The 12,620-nt window shown below is 48.4% G+C and overlaps 1 protein-coding gene across 1 annotated transcript in view; it reads right to left on the bottom strand.

Annotated features, from left to right (window-relative positions):
- LOC146357919 (acyl-CoA (8-3)-desaturase-like) overlaps positions 1-12,620 on the bottom strand; it is a 34,147-nt gene that overhangs the window by 15,013 nt on the left and 6,514 nt on the right. The window contains exons 2-5 of the mRNA XM_084814993.1: positions 6,866-6,976; positions 5,645-5,842; positions 5,013-5,114; positions 4,742-4,870 (exon numbers count right to left, since the gene is read on the bottom strand). Coding sequence (XP_084671119.1) covers positions 4,742-4,870; positions 5,013-5,114; positions 5,645-5,842; positions 6,866-6,976 — 540 coding nt within the window. The remainder of the gene's footprint in view (positions 1-4,741; positions 4,871-5,012; positions 5,115-5,644; positions 5,843-6,865; positions 6,977-12,620) is intronic.

Raw genomic sequence — 12,620 nt, 5'->3', positions numbered from 1 at the left:
CATATGCCAGCAAATTTGGAAAACACAAGAATGGCCACCAGATTGGAAAAAATCAACCTATATCCCCATACCAAAAAAGGGAAGCACCAAAGAATGTTCAAACTATCGAACAGTGGCACTTATTTCACATCCCAGTAAGGTACTGCTCAAGATCTTGCAAGGTAGACTCCCGCAATTCATGGAACAAGAATTGCCAGATGTACAAGCTGGGTTTAGAAAAGGCAGACGAACTAGAGACCAAATTGCCAATATCCGCTGGATAATGGAGAAAGCCAGGGAGTTTCAGAAAAACATCTATTTCTGTTTTATTGACTATTCTAAAGCCTTTGACTGTGTAGATCATAACAAATTGTGGCAAGTTCTTGGGGGTATGGGGATACCAAGTCATCTTGTCTGCCTCCTGAGGAATCTGTATAATGACCAAGTAGCAACAGTAAGAACAGACCACGGAACAACGGACTGGTTTAAGATTGGGAAAGGAGTACGGCAGGGTTGTATACTCTCACCCTACCTATTCAATCTGTACGCAGAACACATCATGCGACGTGCTGGGCTTGATAAAGCCAAGGCTGGAGTTAAAATCGCTGGAAGAAACAATAACAATCTCAGCTATGCAGATGATACCACTTTGATGGCTGAAAGCAAGGAGGAGCTGAGGAACCTCATGACAAAGGTGAAAGAAGAAAGTGCAAAAGCTGGGTTGCAGTTAAACCTCAAAAAAAACAAGATTATGGCAACCAGCTGGATTGAGAACTGGCAAATAGAGGGAGAAAACATGGAGGCAGTGACAGACTTTGACTTTCTAGGCGCAAAGATTACTGCAGACGCTGACTGCAGCCAGGAAATCAGAAGACGTTTACTTCTTGGGAGGACAGCAATGACAAATCTTGATAAAATAGTGGAGAGCAGAGACATCACACTGACAACAAAGGTCCGCAAAGTTAAAGCAATGGTATTCCCCGTAGTAACCTATGGCTGCGAGAGCTGGACCATACGGAAGGCTGAGCGAAGGAAGATAGATGCTTTTGAACTGTGGTGCTGGAGGAAAATTCTGAGAGTGCCTTGGACTGCAAGAAGATCAAACCAGTCCATACTCCAGGAAATAAAGCCAGACTGCTCACTTGAGGGAATGATATTCAAGGCAAAACTGAAGTACTTTGGCCACATCATGAGAAGACAGGATACCCTGGAGAAGATGCTGATGCTAGGGAAAGTGGAAGGCAAAAGGAAGAGGGGCCAACCAAGGGCAAGGTGGATGGATGATATTCTGGAGTTGACGGACTCGACCTTGGGGGAACTGGGGGTGGCGAAGGCCGACAGGAAGCTCTGGCGTGGGCTGGTCCATGAAGTCACGAAGAGTCGGAAGTGACTGACCAAATAAACAACAACTCCCTTTTCTAGCCCCCTCCCTTTCTAGGATTCTATCTCTTTGTTTCTTTGTCCTTGTTTCTATACGAGCTAACCCTTCTCAAAAACACCCACCTTAATAACCAAAGCAAGCAGCTATTTATATTCACATTTTATTTCACCTACAGAGGAAGTAGTAAAACAATTGAGAATCGTATTTGGCTCAAGTTCAGTTTTAAATAGCAGAACGCACTGATGCCATTCTACTCCTTTTGAAGTTCATGATTTAGGCCACAGTCAGCCATTATGAATCATTCTGCCCTTTATGGTTTTCTTTCAAACACATGCCCTAAAGCCACCATTCAAGTAAATCCAGGCAATGAAACTTTTCATATGAGATGATGATGCAATTTTTGATGCATCATAACTGAGGGCCAAAAAGAATTTCAGCCAGCATCAGTCACTCTTTCAGGCGATAACAACATCTAACCAGGCATTTTAGAGGAGGCATTTGGAGGAGGGCTAATGTTGTCCCTATCTTCAAAAAGGGTAAAAAGGAGGAGCCTGGGAACTACACACCAGTCAGTCTGACATCAATCCCAGGGAAAATTCTGGAGCAGATGATAAAGCAATCCATCTGTAAGCACCTTGACAACAATGCCGTGATTACTTGAAGCCAACATGGATTTGTCAAGAACAAATCCCGCCAGATGAATCTGATCTCATTTTTTGATCAAGTAACCTCCCTTGTGGACTGTGGGAATGCTGTGGACATAATGTATCTCGACTTCAGCAAAGCTTTTGACAAAGTGCCCCATGATATCCTGATGAGCAAACTAGCTCAAAGTGGGCTTGATGAAACAACGATCTGGTGGATGCACAGATGGCTACAGAATCGGACTCAAAGAGTGCTTATCAATGGGACCTTCTCAAACTGGGGAGAGGTAACGAGTAGGGTACCGCAGGGCTCAGTCCTAAGCCCAGTACTCTTCAACATTTTTTATTAATGACTTGGAGGAGGAGGTGCAGGAAATGCTGATCAGATTTGCAGATGACACAAAATTGGGCAGGATAGCTAATACTTTGGAAGACAGAAACAAAATTCAAAGAGATCTTGATAGACTGGAGAGCTGGGCAGAAAACAACAGAATGAAATTTAACAGGGATAAATGCCAAGTTCTGCACCTAGGGAAAAGAAACCAAATGCACAGTTACAAGATGGGCGATACGTGGCTCAACAACACTACAAGCAAGAAGGATCTTGGAATTATTGTAGATCACAAGCTGAATATGAACAATGTGATGTGGCTGCAAAAAAGGCCAGTGCTCTTTTGGGCTGCATTAATAGAAGCATAGCTTCCAAATCATGGGAAGGACTAGTTCCCCTCTACTCAGCACTAGCTAGGCCTCATCTGGAGTACTGTGTCCAGTTCTGGGCACCGCACTTTAAGAAGGATGCAGACAAGCTGAAGAGGGTTCAGAGGAGGGTAACAAAGATGATGAGGGGACTGGAAACAAGGCCCTCTGAAGAGAGACTGAAAGAACTGGGCATGTTGAGCCTGGAGAAGAGAAGACTGAGGGGAGATATGATAGCGCTCGTCAAGTACTTGAAAGGTTGTCACAGAGAGGAAGGCCAGGATCTCTTCTTGATCATCCCAGGGTGCAGGACACGGAATAATGGGCTCAAGTTACAGGAAGCCAGATTCCGTCTGAACATCAGGAAAAACCTCCTGACTGTTAGAGTAATACGACAATGGAATCAATTACCTAGGGAGGTGGTGGGCTCTCCCACGCTGGAGGCATTCAAGACAAGGCTGGACAGCCATCTGTCAGGGATGCTCTGACTTAGATTCCTGCACTGAGCAGAGGGTTGGACTCGATGGCCTTGTAGGCCCCTTCCAATCCTACTATTCTATGATTTGAGACATTTACCCAAAGCTTTGTAGAAATCTTTTCTGCCTCAAGCTCAGAGGTTTTTTTTCCAAAGCAAGCACAAACACACACTCTTACTTCTGAGTAAATGTGCTTTGGCTCTGTCCAGAAATCTGAAAATTGTTCCAAAATTTCCAAAACAACATAATGCTAGGACAAGTATATACATTTGAATAAAGGAAACATATTGTCCACTTGGCTGTTGTAGAGGAAAATGCGCCGGAAGACGATTGTATCTTGAGGAGATAGGGTGACATGGCACAAACTATTCCTTCCACGCCTGAATCTCCTGAACGGCCTTAAGAACAAGGCTCCCTTAAGGGTTGTCAAGCCTCTTGGCCTGACTTTTCCTCTTTTTTCTTTCAAGGTTACCCATTTGCTTAGAAAGGCACAACCTTGGAATACGGGAGGATCTCTGCATTTATTATGCATTTGTTTATTATTTATCTCTGCTGTCCACTTGTCTCTAGCTTATCTGTTGGGTGGCACAGGAATCCTGAGACCTAAAGATCAGACCACCACAACAAGTGGTAGGGTGCTGTCCCAAACTGCACATAGCCCAAGGAGATCTTAGGTATATAAGTCCCCAAGACGGGGTCCCCCAGGCTGAGCTTCGGCACAGACCTGGACTGAGGAGGTGCTGCGTGCTGGCCGTTCACCGGGGTCTCTCCATTGCCATTTATCTGGAGCTCCCGACAACAGAAAGGAGAAGGAAGCTATCTTGCTCTGCACTGGTATTGGATGTTATCATTTTGCCTGCTCTTTAATAAACTCCTTAAACTTCCATCCACTTGTGTGTGTGCGCTGCTTCTGAGTCCTACAAAGAACCTTTGCCTCTTGGCACAACAGCTGTGGTGGAATATCTATTAGCGTCTCGTCACCTTTAGAGTGCTACAGCCCCCATCCTCCCTCTGCTTTAGTTTCTATTCATTTCCATCAAGACATCTGCATCATCCAATCCTTTCCCACAGTACCAAAAAGCACAGAGATTCCAGTCTTATCTCAATCTTTACAGCAACCTTCCTCAACCTGGTGCCCTCCAGACGCTTTGCCGTACAAAACACAGCACTCCTGACTACTAGCCGTGCTGGCTGGGGGAGACTGGAGTTGAAGTCCAAAAGATGTGGAGGGCACCAGGTTGCAGAAGGCTATTTATTATTATTATTATTTACTACATTTATATCCCGCCTTTTTTTCCTCCTCAAGGAACCCAAGGCGGCGTACATAGCCCTCCTCCTCCTCCTCCGTTTTATCCTCACAACAACCACCCTGTGAGGTGGGTTGGGCTGAGAGTCTGTGACTGGCCCAAAGTCACCCAGTGAGATTCTGTGGCCAAGTGGGGACTAGAACCCGGATCTCCCAACTCCCAGTCCAACACTCTAGCCACTACACCACACTGCCTCTCAGTGTTTTATAGCATTACATGCTCCCCATGCCATTCCCAAGTCTTTACAAGACTCACCTCCACAGAAAGTTTCTTTCCCAATGCAAAAAGCAAAGGGTGCATATTGAGATCAGGGTCCTTGCGGAAGCAGTTAGGTTTAGCATGATGCTGGAAATGCCAGTGATTCCACCAGCTAGCCGGTGCCCCCTGCAGAGAGTAACAGATAAGAGGGTCTAATCGCAAACCTTGATATTCTGTCTTATAGAAAGGACACAGCAAAGGCTCAGCCCAAGGAACGCACATGAGCCCTGACGGAATGCCAAGACCCACAGCCAGCACAGCCACTCACCTTCAGATGTCCAATGACAAATCTGTGCACCCAGTGGTTCCACTTAGACTTGCCAAAGACTGAAAGGTGTCCCAAGTCATGCTGCAACCAACCAGCTTGGGCCTGCAAAACATCAGTATTGCTAGTAATAACACAATGCCATCAATGCACGTGGATGTAAGCCAAAAATAAAACAACAGCAGCAGCAGCCAAGGACAAGCCCAGGGAGATGGACCGAATAGGTTTGAGAGTCGGAAACCTTTGGGCAGCCGAGGGCGATAAACTGGAAGAGCAAAAGTTACAAGCACAAATCTACCGAGAAATACAAGCAGAAGGGCAGAGTGGGAGCAAGGAAAATGGATGCCTCTTTTCACAGAGGTCTAGAGCTACTGTGTCTCCTCTTGCACATCCTATGTGCCGGCCTTCCCCCACCTGGCGCCCCCCAGATGGATTGGACGACAACTCCCATCACTGCCAGCCATACCAATGCTGCCACAGATGATGGGGGTTATAGTCCAGCACATCTGGAGGTGCCAGGTTACAGAAGGCTGGGATTTACCTTAGAATTCTGAGCACCCCAATTTGTAGCAGAGAGAATGCTGGTGCAATGACAGTCTCATCCATTGACCTATTCCACCTGAATGGCAGATTACCTGGACGGTGCCAAGCAGCAATCCAGAGAAGAGATAAGGCACCAAGGAAGACCCAAAGTACCACACGTTGAGCCAAGCTACCACATCCAGCAGCAAGATGTGGATGAGATACATGACGAAGAAGAGGTGGTTGGGATTCAGGAGCCCCATCTTCTCAACGGTGGCACGCAGCTCGCGGAAATCCTGGACAATCTGTTTCTGTGGGGAGACACGGTGTTACAGCTCCCTCTGCTCTAGAGCAGCCTTCCCCAACCAGGTGCCCTCCAAATGTTTTGGACTGCAACCCCCATCAGCCCCAGCTAGCATGACCAATGCTCAGGGATGATAAGAGCTGTAGTCCGAAACGTCTGGAGGTCACCAGGTTGGGGAAGGCTGATGGGGAGCAAGAGGCTGCACGATTAAATTCAGCTTGCCTGTTTTCAGAACCCATCCCAAACTGGCGTCACTGGATCAGATAAAGGGAACACAGGGCCTATTGTTAGAATGCTGACTGGCAAGCTTACAATGCATCAGTTACAACCGCAAACAAAAAGGCCTGAAACATCACTGCAGCGGGCAGAGAAAGAGAGCGTGCTCATGTATACTTTTTCTCCCTCAAGATGGGAACATGAAACATTTGTACCCATATTCAGGTGACTGCGGTTGTGTAAGGGTGGGGAGCAGGGGCGCATTCCCTGGTCCCCCCTTCATTGCATCACCGTCACCAACCCTGCAGCCTTCTGCGGGTTGAGGGCTGAACTGCCACCGCCTTTTCTAGTCACATAGGCCTCCCCACTGCAGAGGTTCAGCCCCACCGCATGGAGGACTGTAGGGGTGGCAACGGGGAGAGGATGGAGAGGGTGTGGCCAGGGAGCGTGCATGTGAGGGGACACGTCTGAACAGAGCATGGGTGTCGAGCCATTCAGCAGTTGTTGGAACCCTTTCGTGTTTACATTTTTTAGCGTATAAATATTCTCACACTTGCAATCACGTTGAAAATCAGTTCTCAATGGTGAGGCAGAGCCCCAAAACTCCTATAGGAAATGTAAATCAGAGGTATTAAATCTGGATATTTTTTAAAATGTCTAGTGGCCTGCCCCACAGCTGTCTTTCACTGTTTTGGATGGGCCACCCATTGGCCTGATTGGCCTCCCTTCCAGGTTCACACTGATGCCTTGCCATACCATCAGCAAAGGATCAGCAAAGATCCTTTCTCAAACCCAGCGCTTCAGGAAGACTCACATTTTTGCTGGGTTCAATGCTGGGCTGATCTGCTGCAAGCTCCCCAATTAACAATGGCTTCATGTACTTTCTCACTAGATTCTTGTCCAGGTGGAATGCAGTGAAGGGATCCTGTGAAACCACAGAACAAGGCAAGTCATAATTTGGCTCTTTCAAGCTGAAACAGAAAGGTGAGGTCTAAATATTTAAAGGAAATAAATACAGAAGAAGAAGCTATGAGGCCCTGTGACTTTCCCTTGTTCAGCAGGGGGGGGGGGCAGCAAGATGCACTTTTAGGTCCCCAAAATATTTTCCAATCCAGAAGTGGACATATTGTTTCAATAACTTTTTCCTAGGAGTATTAAAGCATTTCAAGATAGAAATCTCGTCATTTGCTCTACATGGGAAACTTTCATTTCTTGACTTTCTCTTAATCAGATACCTTTTTAAAAAACCTTCTGTTCCTAAAGTCCTCTTTCACCATGTTGGAGGGACTCGGGCCATGAGTCACTTAACCTGAACTTGAAGGGTTAATATGTACGTGAGTCAGGTGGGAGGGGATCTCTGGGAGATCCATTGCCTTTTCCTTGTCTCCTCCCCCTACTCTCCTATTCTTCTTCCTACTTCCTCCTGCAAGGGATGCTGACCATGAGACTGACCCCAGCCAACTTACCTTGAGATGTAAGTTTGTTATATCTCAAGTAAAGCGTGTTCCTAACCCACCACTCGAGTGTGTTTTGTCTACATCCTTGGCTACTGGGGGGGGGGGGAATTGCTTCGGACTTCAGGTTATGTGGCCCAGCAGCCAATAAAGAAGAAAAAGCCTTTTGAAAAGAATCACCTGGAAACCTGTGAGTACTGCCCACTGGATAGACAAGGGAGAAAAATCTCAGAGGGTGGAATGATGGCTAAAGGAAATGTACATACAGCCATGGAAAAACTAGGCACCGGGAACTACCAGATACAGCAGTCCAAGATGGAAATGGTGCTAGTGAAAGAGTTGTGGGAGGTTCTCGAATTGGCTCGCCCCACGGAAAACACCCAGGATTGGGACAAAAGGGACAGAAAAGCAAGGGCAACAATTGCTCTATCAGTCCAAAATGACCAGTTGCTCCACATCAGAAATGAGAAAACAGCTAAGCAAATGTGAGAGGCTGAGTGTGGTGCACCAGCCTACCAGCATAAATGCAGAGCTCTTCTTGAAGAGGAAGCTGTTTAAAATGAGGCTCGAGAAAGGCTCCAGCTTGCCAGACCACATAAATGCAGTCTTGCAAGTTGTTGAGGAGCTGCGGGGAATTGGCTCAGAGACTCCAGAGGAGGATGTCACGGCCATCATTCTGTGCAGGCTAGATAATGCCCATGAACTCCTCATAACAGCCTTGGAAGCGCTCCCCGAAGCAGAGCTAAAACTGGACTATGCAAAGGCCCAGCTGATTAGGGAGTGGCATTGCAGGATGGAAAATGTAGCCAATGCCTCATGGAAGAGGACAAAGGCCAGGCCAGAGACAAAGCCCATTAGAGAAGCAGAACAAGCGCTTACGGCAAAGACAAAGGAATGCCAAAGGTGTGGAGCCAAGAGACATTTCAAGAGAGACTGTCCTGAGAATGGCCACAAGAGGGAGCCAAAGAGCAACAGAGCGCAAGGCAGAGTAAACTGCGCCAGAAGGGGCCCATGCCTGCCGGTCTGTTTACCTCGGAGTAACCAGGGCTCAGCACCACAACCTAGTTGGGGTGCTGGACTCAGAAGCTAGCAGCCACATGACTAGCCAGGGGGAGTTCTTCATGGAACTGGCTCACCAAAAGCAGCGTTATGTTTGCCTGGCTAACGGGAAACCAATAAAAGCAGCTGGAATAGGAGAAGGCACCATAGACTGTACAGCACCACTGCATGGTGGGAAAACAAAGCTAACAGACGTTTTGTTTGCACTGGACCCAGAGGGGAGCTTGCTCTCAGTAAGAAAGCACACAGCAGATGGAGTTGTCCTACTTTTCGAAGGGGGTGAATGCCAAATCTCCAGAGAAAGAAGGTTGTGGGGCAATGCCAAGGTGAGGAACTCTATGTATGAGATTGCTGGCAGCAGAGAAGAGGCCAAGAAGGCAGACCACACACCCCATAACAGTTGCATCCACCTCTGGCACAGACACATGGGGCACAGAAGCATGGAGGCAGTGAAGGAGTTGGTGACCAAGGTAGTGGGAGGTGGTGGGCTCTCCCACACTGGAGGCATTCAAGACGAGGCTGGACAGCCATCTGTCAGGGATGCTCTGACTTGGATTCCTCCACTGAATGGCTTACATGGCTTACAGATCCCAGCGTGCAGGTCAAGGATGAGCTGTGTATGCTGCATCAAGACCAAGTCCACGCGAGCCCCACTGCCCAAGGCAAGCAAGAGCAGTGCTAAAGAACCATTGGAGCTCATCCACTCTGACCTCTGTGGATTGATGGAGGAGATAACTCCGGGACGGGATAAGTACTTCTTCACCTTCACTGATGATTATTCCAGGTTCACAACAACAGTGTACATCATCAAAAGTAAGGATCAAGTACTGAGCAAGCTGAAGGAGTTTGTTGTAGCAACCAAGAACAAATTCCGCAAGACACTGGGAGCCATTCATACTGACCATGGAGGAGACTACATCAGAAGAGAGATGGATGCGTACCTCTGGGCCCAAGGCACTGCATACCAAAAGACGGTCAGCTACTCGCCGGAACAGAATGGTGTAGCTGAGAGATGCAACAGATCACTCCTAGACATGGTAAGAAGCATGCTGTCAGACGCAAATCTACCATTTAAATTCTGGGGAGAGGCGGTGCCTATGGCGGCCTACATACAGAATAGGCTGCCAACCAGGCCACTAGTAAAACACCTTTCGAACTGCGGCATGGAGCCAAGCTGAAGGTGAGCCATCTGAGAGTGTTTGGGTGTAAAGCCTATGCTCACATCCCAGAACAAAAAGGCTGACGCAGCCATCGAAGGGGTCCTGGTGGGATACAGTCCCTACCATAAAGGCTACAGAATTCTTATTCCCCAAGACTGCAGCATCATAGTCAGCCGAAGTGTGCAGTTTGATGAGACTGCAAGGCCCGGGACTGTGGAGCTGATAGAAGTGAACCTGACCACACCTGAGAGTGGAGAAGGGGAGCCCACAGCGCCCGAGGAAGACGAGGGGGCAGCTGACACACCTAATCCCGACAGTGAGGCCAGTGACACCAGGGAGCCCAAGCTGAACGCTGCAGAGCAGCAGGAACCCAGGAGGTTGGAGAGGGCCACCAAAGGCGTGCTGCCAGCCAGGTACAGGGACTATTATTTTGCAGACGGAGCACAGCAGATCCAAGAGCCAGCGAGCTGGGAGGACATTGTCTCCTTGCCTAAGGACGAGGCAGACAGGTGGAAGAAGGCAGCACAGGAAGAGATGAACAATTACATCAAAATGGGACCTGGACCCTGACTGAACTCCCCCCCCCCCAATCGCAAGGCAATCGGCTGCAAGTGGACCTTCAAAGTGAAGCGCAATGCAGATGGTGAAGTAGAACGCTACAAAGCCAGACTGGTAGCGAAGGGATACTCTCAAAAGTATGGGGAGGACTACGATGAAACGTTTGCCCTGGTGGTAAAGCACCCCACCATTAGAGCAATGCCGAGCGGAGCAGCCAGCAGGAAAATGCAAGTTAGGCATCTAGATGTTAAAACAGCATTCCTGTATGGTGAAATAGGGGAAGACTTGTACATGATGCAATCACCAGGGTTTGTAGATCCAGAAGGGGCAAGGAAAGTGTGCAACCTGCACAAAAGCATTTACAGACTTAAGCAGGCTTCCAGGGCCTGGAATGAGAAAATTAATGGAGTCCTAGTAAATCTGGGCTTCACCAAGGGGAAAGCAGACTCCTGCCTCTATACCAGACAGAAAGGGGGCAGGTGGGCATACATACTGGTGTATGTGGATGATTTGGCCCTGTGCTATGAGCAGGAAAGCGATGGCACGGAAATTATGCTCAGACTGACGCAGAACTTTGAAATCAAGGACCTGGGTCCAATAGCACACTACTGGACTATACAGGTCAACAAGGGGGACGATGGGAGCTTCCTCCTTAGTCAGAGACAGACGATAGAGGAGATGCTCCTGGAGTTTGGAATGGCAGAGGCGAAGGGGGTCAAGACTCCCATGACCACAGATCACCTGAGGGGGCGAGATGACGACGTCCCACTGCCAGATAAGCAGCAGTATCGAAGGGCGATTGGTAAGCTGCTATTCATCGTGACAGTTACCAGACCAGACATAGCTGCAGCCGTGGGCATCCTGAGGAGGAAAGTGGCCAAGCCATCTCAACACGACGGGAATGGAGTGAAGCGTGTGATGCACTACTTGAGAGGTACCGCACATAAACAGCTGAAACTGCCAAGCAGCTCACACGCAAGGCTGATCGGCTTTGTGGATGCAGACTGGGCGGCCAATGAGTCAGACCACAAGTCCACATCAGGAAACCTGCTCACATACAACAGCAGGACTATCAGCTGGGCCAGTGAGAAGCAGGCAGTGGTGGCCATGTCTTCCACAGAGGCAGAGTATGTGGCAGCAGCCAGTGCATGTCAGGAAGTGATTTGGCTCAGACAGTTATTCACTGACATGGGCCTGGAGAACATGCAAACCACAGTGTGTTCGCCAACACTAGCGGGAGGGATATGATGGCTACAAGGTGGCTATTCTCAAGCAAGGAGTGGCAAAGTGTCCTGGGAAAAATACAAATATCTTTCCTCAGCAGCACCCAGTAGTCAGAACGAAAAGCCGAACTCAGGATTTGAATGGTCTTGTCTGCTACAATCTCTTCAGAAAGACTCGGAAATAGAACGGTTGAAATCAAGATAAAAAGGAAAAGCCAAGGAAACCAATGTTGTGGCTAGGGACTAGTCTAAGGACTACCCCCACCCCCGCCGCCAAACACTCACAGATATCAGAATGAGTAGTGTCTAGGGAAACCTGAAATCTATGCAAGCATTCACCTGTAACGCCTACCCTGTAGAGCTAAAGTGAAGATGGGATGTGGGGCTGCATGCACGCCCCACTCTGAAACGTCCCTGCCTCCTAAATGGCTGCCATATAGATCTTTGTGCGAAATGCATGATCAGCTGAATGTGCTTACAACGCTCCCATGATTGGGACCCCGGATAAGACCAAGATATATAAGGCAGCTGGGGTACAGGGGTGGGGCCTGCATGTGCACCCACATCCCATCCCTGCTTTACGTCGACTTATGTTTTAAGCAAGCACCTGCATAGACCTTTGGTGTGAAGTCAGAATCACGCCCCCGCTCCCAGTTGCCAAGGATGTAGACAAAATGCACTTGAGTGGTGGGTTAGGAACAGACTTTACTTGAGATATAACAAGCTTACATCTCAAGGTAAGTTGGCTGGGGTCAGCTTCATGTTCAGCATCCCTTGCAGGAGGAAATAAGAAGAAGGAGAGTAGGGGGAGGAGACAAGGGCAATGCAATCTCCCAGAGATCCCCTCCCACCTGACTCAGGTACATATTAACTCTTCAAGTTCAGGTTAAGTGACTCATGGCCTGAGTCCCTCCAACACTCCTTCTCAAGGACAATGGGTCACAGTCCCATGCCCATCAGGCGGTGCTGGTGCAGTTCCCCCGGCAGAGGCTTTGTCAGCACCTCTGCCACCATTTCTTCACCATTTCTTTAAACAATTTCTACATTAGCTTTTCTATTGTCATTTCCAGCAAACTGGTCAGCACATGCTGACCTGCCCTTGCATGGTGTCGGAT

This window comes from Heloderma suspectum, chromosome 1 (genome assembly GCF_057233095.1).
Source record: "Heloderma suspectum isolate Gila_16-S chromosome 1, 16-S_ref, whole genome shotgun sequence".
NCBI classification, from domain to species: Eukaryota; Metazoa; Chordata; class Lepidosauria; order Squamata; family Helodermatidae; genus Heloderma; species Heloderma suspectum.
This window is presented reverse-complemented; position numbering and strand designations above follow the sequence as displayed.